This window comes from Brassica napus, chromosome C2 (assembly GCF_020379485.1).
Source record: "Brassica napus cultivar Da-Ae chromosome C2, Da-Ae, whole genome shotgun sequence".
NCBI lineage: Eukaryota > Viridiplantae > Streptophyta > Magnoliopsida > Brassicales > Brassicaceae > Brassica > Brassica napus.
In genome coordinates, this window is record NC_063445.1 from 1,668,138 (window position 1) to 1,695,923 (window position 27,786).

At 36.2% G+C, this 27,786-nt stretch overlaps 6 protein-coding genes across 9 annotated transcripts; 4 read left to right on the forward strand and 2 right to left on the reverse strand.

Moving 5' to 3' along the window:
• The first annotated feature begins 6,993 nt into the window (after nucleotides 1–6,993).
• On the forward strand, nucleotides 6,994–8,181 carry LOC106383518 (transcription factor HY5). Its single transcript, XM_013823607.3, has 4 exons — nucleotides 6,994–7,224; nucleotides 7,349–7,520; nucleotides 7,608–7,764; nucleotides 7,993–8,181. The coding sequence occupies exons 1-4, from the start codon at nucleotides 7,128–7,130 to the stop codon at nucleotides 8,065–8,067; spliced, it is 501 nt and encodes a 166-aa protein (XP_013679061.1). The 5' UTR covers nucleotides 6,994–7,127; the 3' UTR covers nucleotides 8,068–8,181.
• Nucleotides 8,182–8,237: 56 nt separating this feature from the next.
• LOC106383509 (WD repeat-containing protein 43) lies at nucleotides 8,238–11,961 on the reverse strand. The gene is made up of 14 exons (XM_013823598.3): nucleotides 11,829–11,961; nucleotides 11,532–11,628; nucleotides 11,308–11,451; nucleotides 11,120–11,235; nucleotides 10,891–11,045; nucleotides 10,669–10,757; nucleotides 9,803–10,346; nucleotides 9,490–9,624; nucleotides 9,260–9,396; nucleotides 9,094–9,173; nucleotides 8,890–9,004; nucleotides 8,749–8,823; nucleotides 8,490–8,652; nucleotides 8,238–8,411 (listed from the first exon to the last, which is right to left on the reverse strand). The coding sequence occupies exons 2-14, from the start codon at nucleotides 11,619–11,621 to the stop codon at nucleotides 8,386–8,388; spliced, it is 1,869 nt and encodes a 622-aa protein (XP_013679052.1). The 5' UTR covers nucleotides 11,622–11,628; nucleotides 11,829–11,961; the 3' UTR covers nucleotides 8,238–8,385.
• A 477-nt stretch (nucleotides 11,962–12,438) lies between these two features.
• Nucleotides 12,439–14,425, forward strand: LOC106406420 (NAC domain containing protein 50). The gene is made up of 4 exons (XM_013847085.3): nucleotides 12,439–12,806; nucleotides 12,928–13,184; nucleotides 13,293–13,397; nucleotides 13,584–14,425. Exons 1-4 carry the CDS (start codon nucleotides 12,587–12,589, stop codon nucleotides 14,193–14,195), a joined length of 1,194 nt encoding a protein of 397 aa, XP_013702539.1. The 5' UTR covers nucleotides 12,439–12,586; the 3' UTR covers nucleotides 14,196–14,425.
• Nucleotides 14,426–14,614: 189 nt separating this feature from the next.
• LOC106383035 (glutamate receptor 2.5) lies at nucleotides 14,615–19,086 on the forward strand. Its single transcript, XM_013823145.3, is given in 7 exon segments — nucleotides 14,615–15,221; nucleotides 16,155–16,911; nucleotides 16,913–17,153; nucleotides 17,155–17,454; nucleotides 17,572–17,887; nucleotides 18,090–18,496; nucleotides 18,569–19,086. Coding segments are annotated over 7 exon segments (2,742 nt in total). The 5' UTR covers nucleotides 14,615–14,944; the 3' UTR covers nucleotides 19,013–19,086.
• A 9-nt stretch (nucleotides 19,087–19,095) lies between these two features.
• On the reverse strand, nucleotides 19,096–22,621 carry LOC106383499 (DEAD-box ATP-dependent RNA helicase 15). 2 transcript variants are annotated; one of them, XM_013823591.3, is made up of 12 exons: nucleotides 22,519–22,621; nucleotides 22,296–22,409; nucleotides 22,074–22,174; nucleotides 21,563–21,735; nucleotides 21,210–21,441; nucleotides 21,004–21,122; nucleotides 20,324–20,380; nucleotides 20,045–20,229; nucleotides 19,791–19,935; nucleotides 19,600–19,683; nucleotides 19,440–19,503; nucleotides 19,096–19,341 (listed from the first exon to the last, which is right to left on the reverse strand). In XM_013823591.3, the coding sequence occupies exons 2-12, from the start codon at nucleotides 22,406–22,408 to the stop codon at nucleotides 19,331–19,333; spliced, it is 1,284 nt and encodes a 427-aa protein (XP_013679045.1). In that variant the 5' UTR covers nucleotide 22,409; nucleotides 22,519–22,621; the 3' UTR covers nucleotides 19,096–19,330. The 2 variants fall into 2 exon arrangements, with proteins under 2 accessions (XP_013679045.1, XP_048602733.1); XM_048746776.1 differs by lacking the exon at nucleotides 22,519–22,621 and having other exon boundaries at nucleotides 21,563–21,874.
• A 135-nt stretch (nucleotides 22,622–22,756) lies between these two features.
• LOC106383476 (DEAD-box ATP-dependent RNA helicase 15) lies at nucleotides 22,757–26,045 on the forward strand. 3 transcript variants are annotated; one of them, XM_013823576.3, is made up of 12 exons: nucleotides 22,757–22,876; nucleotides 22,990–23,147; nucleotides 23,263–23,363; nucleotides 23,679–23,851; nucleotides 23,945–24,176; nucleotides 24,262–24,380; nucleotides 24,866–24,922; nucleotides 25,013–25,197; nucleotides 25,274–25,418; nucleotides 25,501–25,584; nucleotides 25,675–25,738; nucleotides 25,828–26,045. In XM_013823576.3, exons 2-12 carry the CDS (start codon nucleotides 23,035–23,037, stop codon nucleotides 25,836–25,838), a joined length of 1,284 nt encoding a protein of 427 aa, XP_013679030.1. In that variant the 5' UTR covers nucleotides 22,757–22,876; nucleotides 22,990–23,034; the 3' UTR covers nucleotides 25,839–26,045. The 3 variants fall into 3 exon arrangements, with proteins under 3 accessions (XP_013679030.1, XP_013679033.1, XP_022554310.1); XM_013823579.3 differs by having other exon boundaries at nucleotides 22,759–22,876; nucleotides 23,016–23,147; XM_022698589.2 differs by lacking the exons at nucleotides 22,757–22,876; nucleotides 22,990–23,147 and having other exon boundaries at nucleotides 23,554–23,851.
• The last annotated feature ends 1,741 nt before the right edge of the window (nucleotides 26,046–27,786 follow it).

Sequence of the window (27,786 nt, forward strand, 5' to 3'; positions counted from 1 at the left end):
TAGGTTCTGAATTATGTTTTTGTTATTTAATTTAACAAATTCAGACTATCAATAACACGTTTCATGTTTTTCCGTTTCAGAAAATTACAAATGTATTATTTTTTAGTATTTATCACATATCTATATACATTTTATAACCGAGGACTTAAAAAAAAACTATCATTGAAACCGTAGTTACTGTGATCAACATTTAACTTTTGTTTCGCTTTTTCCATATAAAAAATCATAGTATATCAACATTTGAAAATGATAGTTTATCTTGTGTGATTTTTTACATAACCTTCTTTTGGATATGCTTATTAAATTAACCGAGATTTGAATTTAAAACAAAAATTATCAGTCGTGTGTTTTACTTCAATTATACGTAAACAGTTGAACATATGATACAAATCTACATTAGTACTGTCAGTTTTTATAAATTGGAAATATAGGTATATGATTTGGCCATTATTTTGACATATGGGATGTGTGGACTGTGAGTAAGTGCCGAAAATAATGACTGTTCGTTAATGATTTAAAAATTATTTTGAAAATGGTCAATACTGTTCAGTTAATATGAAATTTTACTATATTTTTTTTAAAAAATATTTTTATTCATAGGTTGTCCACGAGGACGACAATGATAGAGCTCTGACGGATTTTGGATCATCTCGTACGAGAACTATCAGACAAGATCTTCTTACGTCATGCTAGTATGCCAATATACATTATGTGCATAACTGGGTATCTGTGCTTCGTATAGACGTATAGTTATAAAGGCACCATACGTCATATCACCAGATGGGTTAAAATTTAGTTAGAAAGCAACATTTAATGAGAAAAGATTGATAGTTTTTGGGGAAAGGTTTGAAAGTTGTGATGATTATTAAATGATAGTTTAACAAAGTCAAGTATCAGTACTGAGTCCAAATGTTCACATGAGACTCGCGAATGTGCCTACTGATGTTTTCTTTTTTCTTTTTTTGTAAAAAAGTGTCTACTAATGTTTCCACGTATTTATTTTGGCTCAATAAAAAATTCTTTAAAATGGTTATTGTCTGTTTTGAAAAAAATTATATGAAATTTCTACTTATTTAATATATTATGATCATTAAATATTCTGCATTATTTTTATTATTGATGAAGATAGATGGAATATGATTGAGAACCTTGATTATAAAACCAATTAGTATTGAAATTTAGTCAAGAATAATCTGAAGATATCTCAGTGGTATGTTGCTTTAATGAGCAGCTTGACCTCCGCTCACAAATTTTATGCAAAAACCTAATAGTAAGAGTTTATGTCATCTAAATTAAGTTCAAAAAAAAAAAGAGTTTATGTCATCATCGTCTGTGTTTATCACGTAGGCTTGAAATGAGAAGGACCTTTCACTATCTCTCTACCTCTTTTGATTCCCTCTGTCTTCTTGTTTTTCTTCTTGTTTATCAAACATTTATTTTGTTCTTTTAGCAACGTTGTTTTTGTTGAATATACGTCTATAGTTTTGGATCCATATGTTTACATGTTGAATATACGTCTACCACTGATACGACAAGTCTATGTTAGAGATGTATATATGGTATCACGTGATTGAATTTTAGTAGGATTCGATATTATATAGTTGTAAATACACATATACGTGGAGCCAAAGGTGGGTGGGGCATTCAGTTATTTGCCTTCGGTTGGTTGATTACTTCGTCTTTTAATTTGTAAACCATGCAATTTTCTTTCTATATATATTTTATTCTAAAATAAAATAATTCTATTATAAAGTATTCTTAGCTAATGGTATAAAACTAACTTTTTCATCTAAGATTGTCTCTTAATTTGTACCTTTTTTGCGGAGCCATGAAGAAAATACGAAGAGATTTGCAGACCAAGGGTGAAGGAGATTTGCTTCATTACGGACAATAAATACACTAGACCAGAAGTAATTACCATTCAGACTACACTGGTGATCAAGTCCTTAGTATCAGACGTTGGGCTTTGTTTCTTTGCTAGTTTTGTCTGTCTGTTTTTCTGTTTTGTGGCGTTTGTGATTTTAAGCCCATTTCTTATTCACATTTAGGTACCTTTTAACTTTAAGTAATGTTATAGAATTTTGTTATTACATTTCTACATCTATTCACCACCTTGCAAGATTCTGTATATTTCAGAGCTCATGTAAAACGAATATAGTCAAAAACAATAATATATGATACTTGTTTCATGCCTGGATTGTTGTGTTATTCATATGGGAACGTTTAGATTTATCTGAGTTTTGGTTAGCAAGTGATGATGACCCCTTAGATTCACATATCTAAAATGGCAAAATAGAGAGGAAGAAGATAGTGCAAATAGGCTGAGTTAAGATGGGGAAGAAGCAGCCATGCTTTGGTACACAAATGGTTTTAGCTGGGCTGGTAATCTGGTATTCACTGGCTTCTTCTTCTTTTTTTGGTCAAGTCACTGCTTCTCTAAGATCCCTTCTTTAACAAGACCCCCAAACAAGAAGCAATGACCCAAACATGCTGGGGGCTGTAGCCAGGCCCCCAGCTACAAAAAAAGTAGCTCCCAGCAAGAACATAAGTCACTTGACCAAAACAATTCACTTAGTAACCTCTTTTACTGTTTTACTTTTACATGAAGCATTACAAATGATATAGCGGCTTATAAGAAAGTGTGTTACATGAGAAAGAGAATAGTCATGTAAGGACATGTTTTAGGTTATAAGAAGTTGTTCATATTAGTAGATTTTGTCGAACGGTGTAGGTTGCGTGTTAGCTAAGGAACCCTGATTTCAATTTTTTTTTTTTTAATCTTTCCTTGCTGAAAAATCATCTCAGTTCCATACTTTTCATCTTCTCATGTTAATTTGTGATACCAACAGCTAAAACACGTTTTAGCGTGACTGCTAAACCCAAATGATAAATTCAAAATGATTTTGGTTCGGTTCGGTTCTGAAAGAAATTGATTGTCCGGTTCGTTTCCAAACCTAATCCAAAAAACATAACTTTTGAAAACACTGTCCCTACTCGTGGGCCATGTGACAGAATAAAAAGAACTATGGCCTAACTCTCTGTCAAAGGCCAGAGACCATATGGGCCCACTGTCCCTTATAGGCTTTTCCATTATTTCATCAATCACCGTAAGATGCTTATAAGATCAACGGCTCATCTCTCCCCACGTTCCCATCTCATCTGCCTTTGGATCCTCACATTTCCTCAAGGCTCATTATCCTCCACGATTCACTCTTTACAACGGATCAAATTCTATAATGGACCACTTGCATCTGAAAAAATCTATTATGGACCCCTTATAATTTGAATTTCTTTTAGAATTAAATTTAATATGAAAAGTCAGCAAAATGTCCATCAAACCTAAAAACTTTAACTTATTTACCAACCCAACCAACTAAATCCGAACCCAAACTCAATACCCAAAACCCGGCCCATATTCATTTAACTTTAAATATTTAAAATTATTTTTATCAGTTGTACCAGTTGTACTAGTTGTACAGTTATATCAGTTGTACAGTTATACCAGTTGTACAGTTATCAGTTGTACTAGTTATACAGTTATATCAGTTGTACTAGCAGTACTAATTGTACATTTGAACTAGTTATACAATTTATAATAGCTGTGGCATTGTTGTTTTTAAATAGAAAGTGTAAAACACCGATTATAATAATATTTGAGTTTTAAGAATTTTTTTCATATCCGACCTGGATTCGTGGTTAAATCAATAGACCCGATACATTATACATAATCCGGTTCATATTTAATGAAAAAAAAACGTTAATTAAAAATTAGATAGAGCCCGGTAAAAATCCAAAAACTCACTATTAACCCGCTAAAAACACAAAATATCTGATAGTATTTTTTTAAAAAAATTGATGGAATTACTCATATATTTTTTAACATTACATAAATTTGTGATTCTTTAGAATATTATGAAATTTTATTAAGTTATCCAAATAAAAAATGAAAATATAAAAAAGCTTATTGATATGAAAATATTAGTTTATTTTCGTTATTAATAACCTATTATAAGTTTGTATTTATAGTTTAGATTTAAAAATTGATCTGGAAGTTGAGTTAAAAAATCCTTAAAAAAGAATGGATCCTTACGATAAATCCCTAAATACTTTGGAAGTTTCCTTAAAAATCTCAATCACCATAGCGGCTGATCCAATTGAGAAAGCTGATTTAGATAAAAAAAATCTCCAAAATTCACTCTTCCCTGCATGCATGTCTCAAAGAGCCATCCAACCAACTCTGGATTTTATCAATAGAAATATACTTTCACCGAGAAAACAAAAGATGATGCATAAGCCATCACAAGTCGAAAAAGAATATATTATTTAACAAAATAAATCATTTTAATCAAATAATTTTGTTAAAATTACATTTAATTAGTAAATGATATAAATCAGTAGTTTTAAATGATATATATTTTTGAATAACTTCTTAAGTTGAGACTAATTTTTTGTAAAATGAACTGATGCAAATAATTTATATTTTTACATCAATTACTAAATGAATTGTTGTAAATTATGTGTATCATCACTTTCAGAGTCACTTTATAATTGTACCGACTGTACATAGTTGTACTAGTTTTTGAGTTGTAATGGTTTGTGCATAGTTGTACTTTGACAGTGAAATTGAAAAAAAATAGTTGTACCACATTAAAAATAAATATACCCCGGTTGTATTACTTCTATATGTTTAACTATCTGATATCACATATAATTGAATCATAAATTTTGTTAAAATGCATTCGGTGTATGTTTTCAAAAATATAGTGGACAAACATGTAAACAAACCCTTAAAATATAAGGTGGAACATGGAAACTTATGAGATATTGTAAATAATTGCCAAAAAACATTTAAAAAATAAAATTGTTAGGAGAGACCATTATAAACACACACTAATTTGGTCATTTGACTACTTTTTGCATAAACAAATAATGACAAGTGATAATGATATATATGAATGGTACAACTAGTACAACTACTCGAGGTCAGTGTTCAACCACAATGTTTAAAACATGATACTTGTTTAAAACGTAATACACATTTAAACAATACTAAATAAAACAATAAATAGTTGTACCAGTTTTCTAGTTATACCGACGATACATAGTTGTACTAGTTTTTTAGTTGTACCAGTTTGTGCATAGTTGTACTTTGGCAGTAAAATCTAAAAATATTAGTTGTACCTCATAATAAATACAATTACCTTAGTTGTACCACTTCTTTATGTTTACATGACATTGCCCGGTTACAATGAAATCATCAATTTCGTATAAATACATTTCATGTATGTTTTCCAAAAATTATGTAGACAAATAAGTTAACAAACCTTAAAAGTATAAGGTAGATCATGTAAACTTATGAAATTATGCAATAATTGTTTTTCCAAAATTTCAAATAAATTAAGAGAAACTTTTTGAATACATACCAATTGGGAATGAGATTGTTTTCTCATGTAGAATGCCAAATTTATTTTATCAATTTCTGAATGTCAAATTTGTACCAGTTGTACCAGTAATACTCATCTAATATATAATAAAAGTATATCAATTGTTTATATATCTAGTTTTAGGGCTTTTACTAATACTTTCACATGTAAAAATATGTTTGATGTTTGTAAAGATAAATCAAATATATTCATAAAAGTTATAGTTACATATGTTACGTAAATGATAATCATTAAATTATTTTGTTTTTGTGTCTTTAGCATAAATGCAGTCACGTAAAACATTGGGAGTGTCGTGCCGATAAATAAAATATTATGTTCTTTGTTTAATCATCAGAAGTAGATGACAAAAAAAAAAATCATCAGAAGTGAAAGTAAGAAAACAAAATAAAAGGTTGAGACTTTATTAAGTAACAAGCCGGATGTATTGACTTTGACAGACTATAAAATCTCATAGATAATTTCATAAGCTGGTAAGCCAACACTGATCACTTAGCTGCTTTTACTAGACCTGTCATCTTTCATATCTTTTGAGATTATAAGTACTTTACTCTCCAAAACATCTTTAAACTTCCTACATTCCACAGAGAGACCATCCAATTGCTGCAGATTTCAATACACATCATAAGTTAAAAACGCAAAAGGCCACTTTAATTTTTATAAGAATTTTCAGTGAAGTGTTTATCTCGAGAGGCTTAACATCAAAACTCTGACTGATCCCACTCTTATTGAAGATGTATCTTTGACAGAGCTCAGTCTTGGTATAGGACCTGAAAAAGCTGTTGATTCAGCTTCCATTTCTCAATACTTAGGCCTTGAAAGCAAGATTTTTCATGCATGTCGAGTATGCTATACTCGTCTTTGACACAAGGGATCACCAGAGGTCACATAAGAGAGATGAGGGAAAAGTGACGGATAGAGAACTTAGAGAGGACAAGCTGTGGTGGTGAATCGTAGTGTGGTGAAGGCACATGGGTTCAGTGAAGATTTCAAGCTCTGGTCTTGGAAGAGAGAAGGCCACGGTGGATAAAGAGCTTCATCCACGATGCAGATGTCATGGAGTCGAATACATGCTGAGCACCGAAGCTGTTGGGATCGCTGGGATCGATGTCTCAATCAGGTTTGGTTGTGGCTCACCAAACCGGCGGAGGAGTTGGAGAATAAAGCTGAGAAGAGGTTGTGGCATCAGAGCTCAAGATAAAGCAAGGGATGTCACGAGTTTTGACGCCATTTAACATGGTGGATAACAAGCTTCATCTTTGATGCCGATGCAGTGGAACATGGTTGAAGACGATGAGTAGTAGAAGAAAAGACGCAGAGAATGAGGAAGAAGAAAACCCTACGCCGGCGACCACAATTTTTTTTAATTTTGTGTTTTTAATTTTATTTTAATTTAGTTTCATTAAGGGTGTTAAAGTAATTTACATGATAGAGGTCCATACAGATTTTTTTTGGATGCTGTAGATTATTTTTTGACCTTTTGGTCCATATGAGATTTTGGTCCCTTTACAACCGTCAGATCCACCTCCCATCTAACGGCTGTTACCAAACTAATCTATAATTCCTTCCCGACATGACTCGCAACTAGAACTTCTTGTCACTTCTGTAAAATTCCCAAGTCCCGCCTCTTTTCTTCGATTCTTCATCACCAGCTTCCGACACACTCTCTCTCTCTCTCTAAAGAAAATGCAGGAGCAAGCGACAAGCTCTTTAGCTGCAAGCTCTCTACCGTCAAGCAGCGAGAGATCATCAAGCTCTAATCCGCATTTGGAGATCAAAGAAGGTACCTTTTCGATCATGCATTGGTTTCCTCAAATTAGGACAGCAACTTTTTGTCTGCCCGACAAAAAAAACCTCGAGATCTGTTATTTAAAAAAAGATCTCTCCTTTTGATTTTTTCGTTTCAGGAATCGAAAGCGATGAGGAGATACGGCGAGTACCGGAGTTCGGAGGAGAAGCTACCGGAAAAGAAGCCTCTGGATCGGCGAACGGTCAGGACAGGACACAGATAGCTGTCGGAGAAGGTCAGAGGAAGCGAGGGAGGACTCCGGCGGAGAAAGAGACCAAGCGGCTAAAGAGGTTTTACATTTTTTTTTTACCATTGACGGTTAAAAGGTAAATAATAAAATAATAAGTGTGATGGGGGGCTGTTTGGTAATTGTATAGGTTGTTAAGGAACAGAGTGTCAGCACAGCAAGCAAGAGAGAGGAAGAAAGCTTACTTGGGTGAGTTGGAGACCAGAGTGAAAGACTTAGAGAACAGAAACTCTGAGCTTGATGAGAGACTCTCTACTTTGCAGAACGAGAACCACATGCTTAGACAGGTACAACGTTGATTTTAATCTGACAATGTGTATGATTTGATCAGCCTTAGGATCTATTCATCAGATAGATTAGTAAATTTAAAAACTAAGGAGCTAATTCACAAATGTATGTAGAATCTTTAATGGTTCTTGGAATGATTATTCACTGTGATCTAATGGAATCTTTGGTTCTTTGTTATGTTTGTTGTTTTTTTGATAATTTTTTGGGTTGTGTTTTGGTGAATGCAGATTCTGAAGAACACAACAGGAAACAAGAGAGGAGGAGGAGGAGGAGGTGGTTCTAACGCTGATGCTAGCCTTTGATCTCCTTTTGTTCTTGTTCTTTTGCTATTTATGTGGATAAAATTTTACAGGGAATTGTATTAATAAATTATTGTACAATTTTTATATTTGCAATGGGATGTGACTTGTGAGATAGTATTATAGAGTTATCTTGTAATCGTTAGATTTTTTTCTTAATTCTTTTTTTTTTCTTGGCTGGTCTGATAGATTTTCTTAATTCAAAAAGTTAATTTTGTTTTATGATGTAATTGTCTTACTAAGACAAGATTTTGAGGAATAACTGAAAAGGACAAAATCATGTGAAGAGTCAAAGCTTCTATCTCTTCTCTTCTACACTTATTATATCTCTTCCATCAAGGTATCATCTGAAAGTAAAAGAGTAGGCAAGATTCAGATTTAGAACATACTACTACACAAACCTATATGCAAAAGTCACTAATTACCTTTATCCTCTCCATCATCGCTGCTTAAATCTGATTCATTATCATCATTCTCACCATAGAAATGCTCTTCTACATCTTCTTCCTCCTCCTCATCTTCACTTTCATTATCAATCTCTTGCTCATGAACCCTTGTTTGTGTTTCATTCCCTGCAGCTTTATTGATCTGCCATAAAATAAAGGTGTTACTGAAATTAAATAGCCATGTATATGCTAATAACTTTAACTATAGTTAATTAAAAAAAGAGAATTGATATGTAACCTGAGCTGTAACAAGTTGTAAGCGCCCAGATAACTGTAGTAACGGTGGAAGAACCGTTCCTCTGGTCTTGGTAATCTGGGACAACAGTATTAACATATTATACTTAAACCAAGCAAATGACTCTACTCTTTATCTCTTTACCTTATGCAATGTAGTAAGCAGCTGTTGATTTTTTGGTTCTTGGGAAATGATGTAATGGCGATGATTCACCATTATGCTGTATATCCATGGAAGAAGATACTTTCCACCACATCCTCTGTTAAAAATAATTGCAACTGTGTTAAGACCAGAGAACCAAGAATGATCTAAGATCATTAGGAATCGAGTAAAGCAGAGAGAACCAACCTTGTCTGCCACATGGCAGCCAGAGCTTCCATAGTCTTGAATGCAGTGGAGGGTTCCATTGACAAAACAGCAGCCTTCAACTGCCAATACAAAACTTTTATGACTACAACGATTTGTAGATTCCAAAAACAAATTCTCCGGTGTGCAGATGCCAAAGCAAACGTACCTTCTTTGGTTGTAGATAAGACTCAAGATCAATTCCATCAATTACTGAAGCATAGGAAGGATTGCTTGTTTCATCTGTGCCTTTAAGTATCCCTAATGATCTCAGCTTATCCTCCATGCTAAATGTTTCTTCATAATCTGAAATTTCAAATTAATAAAAAAGAATGAGCAAAAAGGCACTGAGACATCTGATAGTTGACTTCAGAACGGTCATGTAAGGTAAGAACTCACCCGCTTGACTTTGGTCAATCATGTCTGTATCCTTATCAGATGAGTGTGGTTGTACACTCTTCTTCTCGTGCAGATCAGCAACTCTTGCGATTGGTAGCAAAGCATCCTCCGCATGTGCCCGGTCTAATGTTGTAACTATAAAAAATATAAAATCATAGTCAGCCACTATTATTGATAGGCTCCACCAGATAATAATCTACTTAAACGTGATGTGGTTATTGTTAAGCAGCTGGCACTAATCAGAATCAAAAGCCAAGAAACAGACGACACAGTCTAATCAAATATGTAGAAAGTGCGGTTCCATATAAGATACCTTTATTATGAGCGCCGTGCCCCTTCTTAGACTTAGAAACTGACTGAGTGATGGGGAGAAGGATACCACTCTTGGAGGCATTAAGCACCAAGTCGTCACCAAACCGCAACACCATTCTCTGAAACGATGGTTTCACCAACAATCCAGACGCAATAAACGCATTCGCAGAGCCAGGCTTCAAAACGCCTTGCAACTTCGCAGCAAAGATTACAGGCAACGACCCCTTGTGCTGTTGTCTAACCAAAGAATCTTCAGTTGCTAACGAGACTTTTGTAGGTTTGGCATTCCCTAGCTCCTCAACGTTTGATCCGTACCAAAAATAACAGACGCCTACTTCTGAAATCGCTAAAACGTATAGCCCCTTTTCATCAGTTTCTTCACACCAAGTATCCAGGAAGACAGGAGGGTGCTCTAGGGAGAGGACACAGCTAGCTGACTGCTTCTTGGCACCGTCTGTTTTCCACACTGCAATGTATCTTTCACCAGCTGCAGATGAAAGGATGTGTTTTCCATCTTCGGTGAAAGCTACACAACGCACACCTCCCTGTATAGCATTAGAAAAAACTGTAAACAACCTTCCAATGTTTAAAACAGAGACAAAAGAATACTCACTCCGTTTCTTAATAGATGACGTTTTGGAGAATTTTTTAAAATTTCAAATTACATGTATTTTTTGCTTTTCAATGTAAAATTTATTAGTTTTTATGTAATACGACTTTATATATTTAGCAAATTGCTTTTTCTATTCGTTGATATTTGGTTAGGTAGATAATTATCTAGAAAATGTACAAATCAAAATATTTTATTAAACGTGTGTCCAACTCCAAAACGTCATATAATAAAAAAAAACTAGTAAAGGTACTCACAGGATGACCAGTAAACTTCTGTACTTTCTTGAGATCAGAGCACTTAAAAGTCTTCAACTGAGCAGATGCAGTGGCTAATACTTTACCATCTACAAATTGGGAGGAAACAAAACATCATCATCAGCAGGCAAGTACATGTTGTAGTCTATGCATGTTTACTTCAAAGTGGCTTTATAGACTAGTCAAAATATATTTGAAGAAACCAATGGAAGCACTACACACCTGGTGAAACAGATAAAGAAGAAACTGCTTTTGTTGAAGCTTTGAACTTTCTGATAAGATTCCCACTTTGTGGATCAATTTCACAAACCATCCCATCTGCTCCACCGCTGTATATGCAGGAGGCCTTTGCAGAAGATGAAACAGCATTCACGCCACTGCACAAACAGCATTCACACATCAGCAAAATTACAAAACATCATCGGTAAGTAAGCACATCAGTTACACTCACCCGGGATGACAGTCACTAATCCTCCATTTAAGCTGACCAGAAGCAACATCAAGTGCTAAAACATCTCCTCCACCAGTTCCCAAAACCAATATAGAAGTTCCAAGTTTTCTCTTCTTCTGAAAATAACAAGAATCAAACTTATTTTCAATTTAAAAAATTAAATAAAACAAAAGCCAAAGTCTATTAACCTTTCTCTCCAGAGACAACCACTTCATGCAAGTATAATCAACAGAGAGGTGACCTTTCCCACCGTTGGTATAAATGTTAGTCTCCTCTGAAGATGCAATATCAGCAAACTCTGTTTGGACCTGGCCCTTGACTGTATCCCAAATCTATACAAAACCCGAAAGAAAATAAATAAATTTAAAAATAGCAAAAAGATCTTTCCTTTGAATAGAAACTGAACAGGTACCTTGATACGGCCATCACCGGAGCTAAGAGCGAGATAGTCAAGAGCAGGGCTGAAAGAAGTCAACACATCCTTAATGTTCACCAAACTCATCTTTCACCTGACATTGTTTCAACCACACAATCAATTACAGACACTAAAAATCTCGACTTTAGCACTAAAAATCAATAAAAATGGGAACTTTGGTTCTTTTTCTATTAACCCACAACGAACAGCTCCAATTAAAGGATTCAAGTGTGCTGGGAGTTCATGTGAAGGAGAAAACTTTCCTACGGATAAAGAAAGAGACAAGAAGCTAACCAGCTCACACAGACGGAGGAAGAAGCTTTACAGAACCTTTCTCCAGCTTCCTCTGTAGGCGGAAGAGAAGAGAGAGGGAAAGCGTGAATGAGATTAGGGTAGTCAAATTATCAACTGTAATAATTAAAAAAAAGAGTTAGGAAATAAAAGCGCAGTAATGGGCCTTACAAAACCTTTATTGGGCTTACACAAGAAAAGTTAAAGTCTTTGTTATTGTTGCTACAAACGATGCCAGAACAATCTTGGCCTCAAGGCTTAGGATTTGACCCAAAATTAACTCATATACTATAAGCGCGGTTCAAACGCAGCGGCTCCAGTTGCGGTTGCAGAAATTTGCAAAAATTTAATATACAGTAAGTCAAACATGATTAAAACAATTAACAAAAAAAAAATGTTCAAAAATTAACTATATGGAAATAAAATTAAAATGATAAATATATGCTTTTGTAAATTGTAAAACAATAATTACATATCAGGAAGATGGAGAGGATGATGATACGTAAGCCCAGGCCCTGTTTTCCTTTTGCCATGCAAAACAACATGTAGTTGAAGAAAACGAAATGTAGTCGTTTATAAATAAACTAATAAAGTCTACGAAAGAAACAAAACTTTCTTGCGGTACAAGGCACCCTTATTTTGAGCTTCTCATTCTTCTTTCTCCTCAGTCCTCCCTTTTCAACCTTTTCTCTGATCGAGTAAGCGATATAGAGAGAGGTTGGGAGCGGTTACATATTAAAGAGTACAGTTTATTTTAGATAATGGGTCGCGGCTTAACGACTGATCAGGTTTTGCCGGCGTCGGAGGCAGTTCTGACGACTGCGACGGGAAGACCTATGGCTCCTGGATTCCGATTTAATCCAACCGATGAAGAACTCATTAGCTACTACCTAAAGAGAAAGGTTCAGCGCAAACCGATAGCTCTCGATCCGATTGGAGAAGTCGCTGTGTACAAGCAAGAAGATCCCTCTGGCTTACGAGGTTCTTGATTTTCATCATCTGTTTCTTGGTTGCTTGTATTGTAATATACTAGTCTTAACTCTGCGTTAAACCGTTCCTCTGTTGTTGTTTGTGATGCATTTGATGTTAACTATTGTTTCAGATCAATCGAAGATGAAGACAACGGAACGAGAATGGTTCTTCTTCACTACTCTAGAAAAGTACGAACATAGTGGTTGTGGAATACGATCAACAGCCAAAGGCAACTGGCGCGAAAAAGGAAGAGAAAAGAAAATCAAGCGAGGAGGAGACGGTCAGGTGATTGGCCACCGCAAGAGGCTTGTGTTTTTCACAAACAATCAAGCAACCGATTGGGTGGTCCATGAGTATCAACTCGTCGACAATGATGGCCATGTTCAGGTGTTTTATTCTCTCTAATAAGATTCTTTTTTATTTAGTTTCTTTCTTGATACAAACTCTTTACTTTTGATCAGAAAAAAAAAATAATACAACTCTTTATTGGTGCAGACAGATGCGTACGTGTTGTGCAGATTGTTCGACAGTAGTGGAAGCATAAATGCACCCTTCTCGGAACAAGAGTGGGATGATGCTGATAATGAGAAGATTCAGAAGGTTTGTGCTTCTCAATACTCTAAAAGCTATATGCATCTTTGTGTTTCCATATTTACTTTTGACTTGAGGCCACTGAGTGAGTGAGAGAGAATTACCTTATTATTAGTTTACCGTAATTTGGCGAAACGTTACAGTTTCTAATAAATCTACTGTAAAGTGGATCATGTAACTGTTGCTCTTGTGTAGGCAAGCAACTCAAGGAGCATGGACCTCTTTGACCTCAACGAGCTCCCTAGAGAGTTTGAGATTGATGATGACGATTCCAAAGCAGTTGATCAGGACGATAATAACAACGATGCATGTCTTCTTCCCTGTGTCCTCAACAAAGAAGCTCCACTCCCTACAGAGTTTGAGATTGATGATGACGATTCCAAAGCAGTTGATCAGGACGATAATAACAACGATGCATGTCTTCTTCCCTGTGTCCTCAACAAAGAAGCTCCACTCCCTTTCGTCCGATACAGACGCAAGCGCCAATTAGACTCTGACAACTCAATCCAAACCACCCCAAAAACCACCAGCGGTACTACTATACCTCATGTTGCCGCATTGCTGGAGCGGAGTGAACCAGTGCCAGTTGATACAACGATGGTTGTGCCTACAAGCTCCTACACCGAGGAGCTGATCAAGGATCTGCAGAAGGAGAGGCAGCAGATTGCTGTGGAGCGTGAGAGGTATATGCTTGAGATGACGAATGCAGAAATGACGATAAGCGATCTTGTGGGGAAGAATGATGCACTGCGTACTGAGATTGAGGAGTTGAAGAAGAAGAACAGCAACAAGGAACAAGGCTCCTAAAGGGACACAACTGTGTGTGTGTCTCTTGTTTTTAATTTCTCTTGCTTATGTTTCATTGTAGTCTTAGGAGAGACCAAGTTAGTCTTGTGAATTGTGTGGACCTTTTGGGAACTATGTGAATCTATAATCGCACACAATTAGTAGAACCTGAGACATGTATAGTTCATGTGTACTTCTATATGAAATTAAGGCAAGAGACATAGACATTTACGGCACAATCTTCTCTTAGGAATTGCTAAAATGTATACTCTTTCTCCTGTCTTGTAGACAATTGAATATATAATAATATCACTGGATAAATTTGATATATATTGTCACTCAATCATACTGCTTTGATCAGTTTAAACAAAACCGCATCATCGATAAATCAAAAAAATGGCAAGAGGAAACTATAGAGATATTCACAAGTATGGCATGTCAAACAAGTAATGGACCTTATGGTCTCTCCTCCAATCACGCTTCACACATGATCAGTTTAAATATATCTGCATCATCTTAATAACAATTATGTGTTTGGAAGACCACGTCTTTGCCTCATATGGGTAACGCGTTAACTAATCCAAATTGACCAAAATAAGTCTTCTCTATATCATTTTTGTATTAATATTTTCTCTAAGATACGTATTATAATAATAGTCTACTTGTAAATTCCGACACTTATTTAACAAAAGCTTAATATAGTTCTCTTCTTCAAAACTATCGTTTATTTGACCCGTCTCTCCTGTTGTAGCTGTGCGCTCATCATAGCTATGTCTTTCTCCCATAATCTCGGGTCTCGTTCTCCTTTCCCTTTACGTCTTTTAATTTTCCTCGTCTTCTTAATTTTATACGGGAAATCGCAAAAGGAAACCTTACAAGTTAAAGTGGGAGTTGTTCTTAACACTAATGTAACATTAGTAGATTTGAGCTTGCGAGCTATCAACATGTCTCTGTCGGAATTCTATAAGACTAATAAAGACATCAAGACAAGGATTGTCCTCCACATCCGAGACTCCAAACAAACTGTTGTTGGTGCTGCCGCTTCAGGTACTCAATCTTTTCTTGTGAATCTTCATGGATCATGTATGGAAGTTGATTTGTTGTATATGTTTACCATCTTAGAAATCATAAAAGTAAATTATGTTCTTATGATTATTATATATATTATAATTATAAAGTTCTTTTGTATATTTTTTAATTATTTGTATGTATTTATACGTAACAAATTTAAATTACTAAAACATTATAGTTAGAAAAACTACCGGGGCGGTCAAAGGAGATTGCTCCCAATGTCGCCGGACCGGCCGATTTGAAAGTCCTACGTACATTTGATGCATGAAAGATAACAAATGATACAAAGGACTAGTTCTTCTATAAAGTATAATATATTATTTAATGCAGCATATTTTAATCGCTATCGCTAAGTCTTAAATGTAGATATTTTTATAGTCAATTATGTATAGTCTTTTGATAGATCTAAATCATGCATGCACAAAGAGCATACTGGATTGGGTTCTGGATCAAATCTCAGATCTACTTAACATTCCATGACACTTCTATCTGTAATTATTTTTATATTCAAACAAAAAGAGTTCCCAACAACACCAACTAAAAATTGGCACCTAAGAGCATTTCCAATGTAAAACTTCATTTTTTCCTTCAAAATAGAGTAAAAGTGAAAATGAAGTAAAATTGCTTCATCCCTACTTCATTTTTCACTCCATAATGGATTCATGAACAAACAAAAAATAGATTACTCCATTTATAGAGTAAATTTCATTATAGAGTGAGATATGGAGTTGGGTTGGAGCATTCTTTACTCCATATTCACTTTTACTCCATTTTAGAGAAAAAAATGAAGTGGGGATGGAGATGCCCTAAAAGAGTTCCCTAACAACACAAGCTAAAAAATTAAAACTTAAAACCACAAATTGTTTAAAAGGAGATTAATCATATTAATGTGTATGTTAACCTTGGCAGCTTTATACTTGATCAAGAAGAGGGAAGTGGTGGCTATTCTTGGACCGGGGAACTCAATGCAAGCTCCATTTATAATCAACCTCGGAAACCAATCTCAAGTTCCCATAATTTCATTCTCAGCAACAAGCCCTGTTCTTGATTCCCTACGTAGTGCATATTTCATCAGAGCGGCACACGACGATTCAGCTCAAGTTCAATCCATCAGTGCCATCTTAAAGTCATTTAGATGGAGGGAAGCTGTGCCTATCTATGTAGACAATGAGTTCGGAGAAGGTATTCTTCCTTACTTAGTCGATGCTTTTCAAGAGAATAACGTTAGAATCAAATACCGATGCGCCATATCGTTGCATTCTTCTAATGATCAAATCGAGAACGAGCTTTTGAAACTAATGACCATGCCCACTAGGGTTTTTATCGTGCACATGTTACCTGATCTAGGGTCAAGGCTTTTTACCATAGCTAAAAAGATTCGTATGATGGATAAAGGATATGTATGGATTGTTACAAACGGTATAGCTGATCTCATGAGTTTAATGGGGGAATCAACCGTGGAAGCCATGCAAGGTGTCTTGGGCGTCAAGACATATTTCTCAAGATCAAAAGAGCTAGCGTATCTCCAATATCGTTGGGGAAAAAGATCCGGAGGAGAAGAGCTAAACCATTTTGGGTGTTGGGCTTATGATGCTGCCACAGCACTTGCTATGTCAGTTGAGAAAATCAGTGACGTCAACATGAGTTTCAATAAGACCAAAAAAACAAAATGAGACTGATCTTGATGATCTTGCTACTTCTCTCTCTGGTCCTAAGCTTCTTAAAGCGTTATCAACAGTCAGTTTCAAAGGTGTTTCCGGGAGGTTTCAGCTAAAACAAGGGAAGCTAGAGGCGACGACTTTCGAGATAATCAATATAGAAGAAAGCGGTGAAAGAACGGTTGGATTTTGGAAATCAGATGGAGGATTAGTGAAGAGACTTAATGCTTCACAAAGCTCAAGTGGCCTTAATTAGACCGATAATATGGCCAGGGGACACTATAGTTGTTCCCAAAGGTTGGGACCACCCAATTAGCCCAAAGAAGCTGAGGATAGCAGTTCCAAAGAAGGATGGTTTCAACCAGTTTGTGAAGGTAACAAAGGATGCAAACACTAATGTCCCAGCAACCAGTGGGTTTTGCACAGAGGTTTTCGACACGGTGATAAATCAAATGCCATATCATGTCCCTTTTGATTACGTCCCCTTTGAAACTTCTGATGGAAAATCAGATGGAAACTATGACGAAATGGTTTATAGAGTGTTCCTTGGGGTAAGTTACATTGATCCCAAGTCTCAAAAAAAAAAATTTACATTGATCCCTAAACCATTAAAGAAAATGGCAGCTACAATGTTTTTGTTTTTATATGATAAAATGTTTTCTTAACAGGAGTATGATGGAGCAGTAGGTGATATTACAATCTTAGCTAACCGGTCTGCATATGTTGATTTTGCATTACCGTATTCGGAGAGTGGTATTGTATTCGTGGTACCGGTTAAGGATGAGAGAGAGAAAGGAGAATGGGTGTTCTTAAAGCCTTTAACAAAGGAGCTATGGTTGCTCACTGCTTTTTCTTTTGTTTATATTGGAATGATGGTTTGGGTTTTTGAGTATCATGCAGATGAAGATTTCAAGACACATAAGATGTCTGATAAGATATCTAACGTGTTCTACTTCTCATTTTCTACTCTCTTTTTTGCACATAGTAAGTTTACTTTTATCACTAAACTTCATCAAATTTCTCAACAAATCTTTCAATAATAATAATATTATTTCAATAGAGAATTTTTTTAAATGCCAAAAAATTAGATGAGAAACTTTGACATGAGAGACTTTAGTTGATAAACCTTTGTTGATATACTTTTATCATCATACTAATGATCATATATTTTTTTTTTTTGTAATAGGGAAGCCATCAGAGAGTTTTTTCACGAGGGCTCTTGTGGTAGTTTGGTGCTTTGTGTTGCTGATTCTAACTCAGAGCTACACAGCAACACTAACATCAATGCTCACGGTTCAAGAGCTTAGACCAACAGTGAGACACATGGATGATCTGAAGAAGAGTGGAGTGAACGTAGGATATCAATCTGGCTCGTTTACATTCGAGAGATTGAAACTAATGGGCTACGAGGAATCGAGGTTAAAGGCTTATGACTCTCCTCAAGAAATGCGTGAGCTCTTTCTCAACAAGAGCAGTGACGGCGGTATTGATGCTGCCTTCGATGAAGTCCCGTATGTCAAGCTTTTCATGGCTAAATATTGCTCGGAGTATTCCATTATAGAACCTACCTTTAAGGCTGATGGCTTTGGCTTTGTAAGTAAAAACATATAGTTTGTTTTCTTGATTAGGTATGTATGTTCTTGAATCTTTTATGTTTTCTGGTAGGCTTTCCCTTTGGGATCTCCGTTGGTGCCAGATATTTCAAGACGGATCTTGAACATAACTGAGGGAGAGACCATGAAACTCATGGAGAACAAATGGTTTTATGGAGAAAGACATTGTCTGGACTCGACCACAACGGATACTCCAATCCAGCTTGATCACCACAGCTTTCGAGCTCTGTTTATGATGGTCTTTGTCGTCTCAGTGATTCTGCTGTTCCTCATGTGGGGTAGTAAGAGATACAAAGAGAGGCGAGTCGAGGAGATTGAACTTGTAGCTCAAGATGAAGTCAATGAAGAAGGCAATGTTGTAGATGGAGATGAAGCAGATGACAATGACCATCATGTTGTGGACGTAGATACAGCTTTGCTCCGTCGTAAGAAACTGACATCAACGTCTATACCCACAAGGAGGGCTACACCACTGTTAAGATTAAAATCAGCATAGTCAATACATAACTACTAGCTTTTCATTACGTGTATTTAAGTAACCTTGGTGATAATATTCAGATTGATTCAAAAGAGAACATCTAACCACTAAACACCAAGACTATATAATTCCTGAGATAAAGAACATAGAAATATCGTTTACAAAACAAGACAAACTTCAACAATGTGATTTGGAGTGTTACTCGATCTCTCTTTAACTGAAGAGTTACAAACGGTCTAAACGGAAACTTGTCCACATAGAAAAAGGCTAAAATATAGAGGGGATGATGATGATAGTTGTAATCTGGAGAGCTTCTTGCTGAGAGACGATGCTGCTTTAAGACGGCACTGAGCAAAGATTAAGAAGAGATTACGTCAGATATCAAAACCATTGAGACAAAACTAAGCAGGTTTTGCGTAATTGGTAAAAACGGTAAGACACTTACTGTATGTGGAAGTATCAATCTGCTCAGGAAGTTCCTTTATATCAACTTCAAACCTGTCTTGTACCTGTTAAACAAAAGAAAGTTCCAACTCCATTAATCATCCCAAGCTTATATCAGTTCAAAGCTCGACACACTTAAGAAAAAGATCAAAACTCCAGACCTGATTAAGAACTTCAGAGTCCGAAGCTGATGCCACAAATGTGATTGCAAGACCCTTTGTTCCAAACCTACCAGCTCTCCCAACCTACACCATAAACAGTGGGCTTTCAGATAAGTTCACGCTTATGAGATCCTTTAAGAGAATCAATAGTCTATATAACATTTCATTATTTTATAAATAGGTGTACTTACCCTGTGGAGATATGTATCAGCAGAATCTGGCATATCATAGTTGATGACAATGTTGACTCGCTCAATGTCAATGCCTCTCCCTACCAAGTCTGTCGCCACCAGAATTCTCTTGTGCCCTTCCTTGAAACTTTTGTAGTGGGTCAGCCTACGTATCATATCACAGTGAAAGATTAAGAGTTGGTCTCCATGCGGAGAGGTTTGAATAGCAAGTCAGGTTGGTTCAGAAGAAATGATGTTATGAGAGATGTACAAACCTTTCTTCCTGAGACATGCCAGAGTGAATGCATATTGAGGGGAAGTTGCATTCGATAAGCAACTTGTTGAGCTCCCCAGCTCGGCTAACGCTCTTCACAAATATGACAACTTGATTGAAATCCAAAGCGTCCAGAAGGTCATTCAACTTGCGGTTTTTCTCCATCTCGCTCAGTTTGATGTAGTGCTGTAACAATCACAGGACATAAACATTGTCGAACAGTTTAAAAAAACATCAACCAATAATAAAAGGAAAAAGAAATCACACAAGCTAAATTTACCTGGACAAGCCCATGAAGAGTCAATTTGGCTTCATCATCAACATATATTTCCATTGGCTGAAAGGAACAGATATCAGAGTAAAGTGTGTTAGCAAGCCTTCCTCAGGCAATGATTTCCACTACAAAAACATTGCGACGGATGAAGGACCCTCAAACTGAGATCCTCGTCCACCAGGTTTGCATCCATTAAGGTCAGTAAAACTGAGCATGACGAACATTGAGACCTCACTACACCGCGACTCAAAACCCACCCAATGTTGTTACCATGGCAATAAATTGAAAAAGAAAATGATGATAGAAGAGATCCCATTCCATCGCTGAGCCAGTCAAATGCTAAGTGACATCTTCAGAGTCTCCCAATTTTCCGAACCCTAATACCCTACCCAAGGCTTTATCGATGGAGGCAGTGTGTTCAGGGATCAAAATGTCAAGACTACAGGACTTGTAAACATCTCTGCGCAGAGACATCACTGAACCACGCTAAAGCTATGTGACATCTTCAGAGTCTTACTATTCTCCAAACCCCAATATACTACCCAACGCATTTTGGATCGAGACACAGCGCCAGGGATCAAATGGTAAGGTCCTTAATATAAACCTAAAACCTCCCAACGAGCGCTAAAAATAATACAATAGTACATGACTTGTACACCGAGATAGTAGTGGCAGTAAGACATTACATCTTGCATAAATTTCTTGCAGACTGGGCGTATCTCTTTGCTGAGCGTTGCTGAGAACATCATAACTTGTTTGTCGTGAGGAGTCATCTTGAAAATCTCCTGCACATCCCTCCGCATGTCTGATAAATAAGAGATATATATCTTAAAACAGGTAATTTTCCGGGGTAAGATATTTTTATACACGAAGGTGTTAGAGATTAGCATACCGAGGGACTCGAGCATTTTATCACACTCGTCGAGAATAAAATGCCTCACATTCTTCAAAGAGAGATCTTTGTCCCTGGCGAGTCCAAGGACACGCCCTGGTGTTCCAACAACAATGTGAGGACATTCATTCTTCAGCAAGTCTTTGTGAATTTTATTGTTGACTCCTCCATAGAACACTGAAACCTTAGTATCAGGCAGATAGGTACTGAACCTCACGAACTCATTGCAAATCTGCAAGTATTTTTAACATCAAGGTATGATAAGCATGAGAAAGCTTGGGGTCACTCGCTGAGACAGCAGAAGCATTTATTAAAAGCAGAGAGCATGAGTTAAGGAAGTAAAAAGGACAAACCTGGTAAGCTAACTCTCTTGTGTGGCACAAGATAAGTGCAGACACCTGGCCAGGAGTTGGCTCAATCTGTTGCAGAGTCGAAAGCACAAAGACAGCAGTCTTCCCCATACCAGATTTAGCTTGGCAGATAACATCCATCCCCAAGATAGCTTGAGGGATACATTCGTGTTGCACTGATGGGTAACCAAATAAAAGTGCAGCGGAAGGAACCGTTTGTAAGTAGAATATAACCTCCATATCTTTATAATTGGTGGCTTTACGAAATGCTAAGCTCACTCCAAATCAACATATTGAAATATCATTTTTTTTTACCTGAAAAAACAATATCATTGAAATGTCAATGGACATAACAATTATAACAGAAATAAAACATATCTAGCAACAAGCAGAACATCTTCGTTCCAACTTAGTGAGATAATTCAATTTGAACAACTAATAACCAAAACTACAGTGCCCACCAAATCATATAGCTCGTTACGCTAATAAAACAAGTGAAGTGAAAAGCACTTGCCTTCGGATGGATGTTCAAAACCAGAGTCAACAATAGCTCGGAGAAGCTCAGGTTTCAAAAGGAAGTCTCTGAATCCAGAACTGTGTATCCCCACGTAACCTCTGCTCACAACCAGAAACAAAAACTATTAATTTCCACGAATTAATTAATTAAATAACTTAAAAATCTAATCAGCCAGTGTTCTCACGAAACAGATCGAAAAGAAGAAAAAAAAAAACTCACTTCTTAACGGCGTCGCCGTTAACTTTATTTGCGGAATCTGGGGCTTTCTCGTCCTCTTCCTCGTAGTCTAGGAGCTCCTCCTCGTAGGCTTCGTTGTCTCTAGGGTCTTCCATACTTCACAAGTTCAAACATACAAATTTCAAATACGATTCGTAATCCAAAAGCTCGGAACCTTAGATTCAACGAGAAAGCGTATAAGCAAATAGTATAATTCGATAGATACCTGAGAAACTGAGCAGAGTTGATTAGATCTGGAGATCGAATTAGGGTTCCCAAATTTTCTGATTGCAGAAGACGAAAATATCAGAAGCTCTCTCCAAAGTGAGATATTTATTTGCGACACACTTGGTAGAGTTGACCAAGTCAATATTGGGCTTTTCTTTTATGGGCTTATAAATCATTACTAAAAATTTGGAAGTTTAATTTAAAGGCCCATTAACATAAAGCCCATCAAGTATACGTACAGTATATAAAGGGCTGGACACCAACTCGGAGTTAGGATTCAGTTTGTTATATTCGTCGGACTCCAGAACCCTAATCGAACTCGAGATCTCTACCTCGACTCTGCTCATCTCTCTCAGGTAAACTTGTAGCTCAATCTCATCGAATTCACACTGTTGAGAGCTCGGGAATCGTCGGAGGTTTACTTTTGAGATGCTTTCTCACTGAATCTGAGGTTTTTGTTTTGGATTAGGAATCTTAAGTGAAGCTTCTGTGCAGCTTTTAGAATTAGCCAGCTATGGGAGACGTTAGGGACAACGAAGCATATGAGGAGGAGCTCCTAGACTATGAGGAAGAGGACGAGAAGGTCTTGGATTCTGGGAATAAAGTTAACGGCGATGCCGTGAAGAAGTTAGTTATTTTCTTTTTTTCGATCTGTTTCATATATTTTTAGATTACTGCTTGTTAATTGTAATTGTATCATTAGTCACTGTCAATTCATATTGTATTTTTTTTATTGTGGCAGAGGTTACGTGGGGATACACAGTTCTGGATTCAGAGACTTCCTTTTGAAACCTGAGCTTCTACGAGCTATTGTTGATTCTGGATTTGAACATCCATCTGAAGGTAAAGTGTACCTTTCAATCTTTTTTTTGAGTATTTTGTACTATTTTGTTCTATCTTGGTCCTTTTGGTCATCACCTAACTAAGTCTTAGCATAGTTTTGAGAGGATAGTGTTGATCATGGGGTTAAGATTCTTTGTTAATTGTTGAATTTGTATAGGCCATTGACATTTGTACTATTTACTTTTTCCAGGTAAAAAAAAATGATATTTCAATCTATTGATTTGGAGTGAGCTTAGCACCAATTAAAAAGATATGGAGGTTATACTCTACTTATAAACGGTTCTTTCGCTGCAATTTTCTTTGGCTCTCCATCAGTGCAACATGAATGTATCCCTCAAGCTATCTTGGGTATGGATGTTATCTGCCAAGCTAAATCTGGTATGGGGAAGACTGCTGTCTTTGTGCTTTCGACTCTGCAACAGATCGAGCCAACTCCTGGCCAGGTGTCTGCACTTATACTGTGCCATACAAGAGAGTTAGCTTATCAGGTACGAGCTCTTTGCTATCGATTACATAGTTCTGCTGTCTGTCCCCAAACTTTCTTGTGCTTATCCTACCTTGATGTTGAAAATTACTTGCAGATCTGCAATGAGTTCGTGCGTTTCAGTACCTATCTGCCTGATACTAAGGTTTCAGTGTTCTATGGAGGAGTCAACAACAAAATTCACAAAGACTTGCTGAAGAACGAATGTCCTCACATTGTTGTTGGAACACCTGGTCGTGTGCTTGGACTCGCCAGGGACAAAGATCTCTCGTTGAAGAATGTTAGGCATTTTATTCTTGACGAGTGCGATAAAATGCTGGAGTCTCTCGGTATGCTGATCTCTAGTATCCTCGTATAAGAATATCTATCCCTGGAAAATTACCTGTTTAAATATTTGTAACTCTTATTTATCAGACATGCGGAGGGATGTGCAGGAGATTTTCAAGATGACTCCTCACGAGAAACAAGTTATGATGTTCTCAGCAACTCTCAGCAAGGAGATACGCCCAGTCTGCAAGAAATTTATGCAAGATGTAATGTCTCCCTGCCACTACTATCTCGCTATACAAGTCATGTAGTGTTGTATTATTTTTAGCGCTCGTTGGGAGGTTTTAGGTTTATATTTAGGACCCTCTTACCATTTGATCCCTGGACGCTGTCTCTCAATCCAAAATGCATTGGGTAGTATATTGGTGTTTGGAGGATAGTAAGACTCTGAAGATGTAAAATAGCTTTGGTGTGGTTTAGTGATGTCTTTACTCAGTGGGATCTTTTTTCATCATTTTTTTGTTTGACATGCTAATAGTACTGGTTGGGTATGGGAGTCTCGGTGTAATGAGGTCCCTCATGGGCTTTAATCTTCCGAGCAATATATGATGTTTCATGGCACATCCTTGAAGATGCAAACCTGGTGTGCGAGTATCTCGGTTTGGAGTGTCATCCGTGTCAATTTGTAGTGGATATCATTTCCTGAAGAAGGTTTGCTAATACACTTAACTCTGATATCTGTTCCTTTCAGCCAATGGAAATATATGTTGATGATGAAGCCAAGTTGACTCTTCATGGGCTTGTCCAGGTAAATTTAACTTGTATGATTTCTTATTTCTTTTAATATTGGTTGATATTTTTTTAACTGTTCGACAATGTTTATCTCCTGTGATTTCAGCATTACATCAAACTGGGCGAGATGGAGAAAAACCGCAAGTTGAATGACCTTCTTGACGCACTGGACTTCAATCAAGTTGTCATATTTGTGAAGAGCGTTAGCAGAGCTCGGGAGCTGAACAAGCTGCTTATCGAATGCAATTTCCCCTCAATATGCATTCACTCTGGCATGTCTCAGGAAGAGAGGTTTGTGTGTTTCTATTATAGCCTCTCCGCATGTAGACCAACTCTTAATCCTTTACTGTTGGCATATGGCATGTAGGCTGACTCACTACAAAAGTTTCAAGGAAGGGCACAAGAGAATACTGGTGGCGACAGACTTGGTAGGGAGAGGCATTGACATTGAGCGTGTCAACATTGTCATCAACTATGACATGCCAGACTCTGCTGATACATATCTTCACAGGGTTAGTATTCTTATTTATCAAATTCGGAATGTTATATAGACTATTGATTCTCATGTTATATAACCACACACTGTTTATGTAGGTTGGGAGAGCTGGTAGGTTTGGAACAAAGGGTCTAGCAATCACATTTGTGGCATCTGCTTCGGACTCGGAAGTTCTTAATCAGGTCTGGAGTTTTGATCTTTTTTACTTGTCGAGCTGTTTACTTATATGAGCTTTGGGTATGTAATGGAGTTGTAATTTTTTTCGCTTACAGGTGCAAGCCAGGTTCGAGGTTGATATAAAGCAACTTCCTGAGAATATTGATACTTCTACTTACAGTAAGCGTCGTGTTTCTTCACTTTTTTTTTTTTTACCATTTTTTTTGTCTGGGTTTTAACGTCCGACTTTTCTTCTTCTTCTTTCGCAGTGCCGTCCTAAAATGACTTTGAGATTACAAAGAAGCTGCTTTTGTGTGTTTTTGATTTTTAGACTGTTTGTAACCTTTTAAAAAGGAGAGAGTGCTTTCTAGGTTTTTACACTATCATCTTAAATTCTTAACGTTTCTCTAGAAGCGAATATGATACTTTATGTTGTTAGAGCTTTCATGTAGCTTATAATGAATGAAACTACCTCTTAAGTTTCAAAGAAAAGCAGTTCTAAAAATAAGTCTCTCTACTGGTTCTTATAATTTTGGAATTGTCTGCGATAATTACATCAGGTTGAGATTTTGTCTGCATCTAATTGTCTGCACCTAACAATTCATATGACACGTTTACATGTTTTAAAAATGAAACTTTCATCTGCATGGATACTCCGTTAGATTTTGCATGTCTACGAGGCCAAGTGATAGCTTGCAATGGTGGGCTTGGTCTCTTTGGGGAAAATACATGGGCTTCACACTCGGCTTCAACTTTTTTTTTACATTTTTACATATTTTTTTAACAAAACATTAATTTAATATTTTCTGAAACCACAATAAATCAAAATTTAAGTAGATTCTTGAAAATTTCTGGCGGAAAATGGGTTCTTATTTCTTTAAGAAAACTATAGTAAATAATTTTTACATTCTCTATAAATAAATGGGGCCATAAGATTGAACTAATTAAAAGTTCAAAAAGAAAATCGAAGCAATCACATGGAAAGTGTCAACACGCTCATAATGAAGTTGAAATAGCTCCCTATAACTTATCAGGACTCAAATTAAAGTGGACTAATTGTAAATTTCATTATTGATTGTTTGATTATAAAACTATAAAGTTAAACACCAAGATTTGGGATATCTCCTCGAGATTTGTCACTTTATTGATTTTCTATATCTAGACTTCGATTTTCTTTATGTTGCCGATAAGCTTTGTGGTGGGTTTCTCGGTACGAGGATCATTTACCCTTGAACTATGCAAAATAGCATTTTGTTTTCTTTTTCTATAACAAATAGATAGATGCTTAAATTGCTTCTTTTTGGCATGCTTAAAAATCTCTTTTCAATTTTATTAAATCTTATATACTGAAGTTGAATCTTATATACTGATAGTCTCAAAAAAAAAGTAGCTATATAGTCTCTAAATATATCGTTCTGTACGTACTTAGAACACGACATCAATATCAATAGACAAATATTAAAAGGTTTTAGTGTTTTAGAGTATTTTGTCACAAGAATACAATACTTGAGGCAAATATCTGAGAAAACAAATCGTATTTACAAACTAATGTTATTTACTTTCTGTAATTAAATTTGGTGTATTGTGGCTGTATATATTAAACTTGATTTAAATGGCATTTGTTGGGTTTATGTAGTTAATGGTAATGCTCAAGTACAATGCAGGAATAATTTGAAAGTTTGATCATGATGAGGATGTCGTCATATTTGAATGAAAAATTGAGGGTTGCGTATTTACTCAAACTTCTTTATATTCAAGAATTGTTCGCTGCTTTTTCACTATATGCAATCTTAGCTAGTAGAGCTAGTTGTGTGAAACTGGATGGTGACATTTTTTGCTGTGCTAAAACCTTACAAGCATGTTATACATTCATGTTTGTAGGGTTTGTTGTATTGGATATAAGATTCGGTGGTTGGTATTAAATTGTAACAAAGTTGTTAGGACTGTTTGTTTGGTAGCTTGTGTAGTCCTTTCATGTTGTTTTTATTAACTAAAGAAACGCTTATTTCAACAAAGTTGTAACCAATATAGATATAGTGGATTTCTTAGTTTCTAGTGAACTATAATTACATGGTTTTGACTCGCCTTAGAGGACCCATCCACCTAAAAAATTACATTCATCCATGAACAGCATTTTTCTATGTTTTCACATATTTAAAACACATTTACAATTCTATACTATTCCATTAACAAGTTTTATATATGATAATCAACTATACAGTATTTTG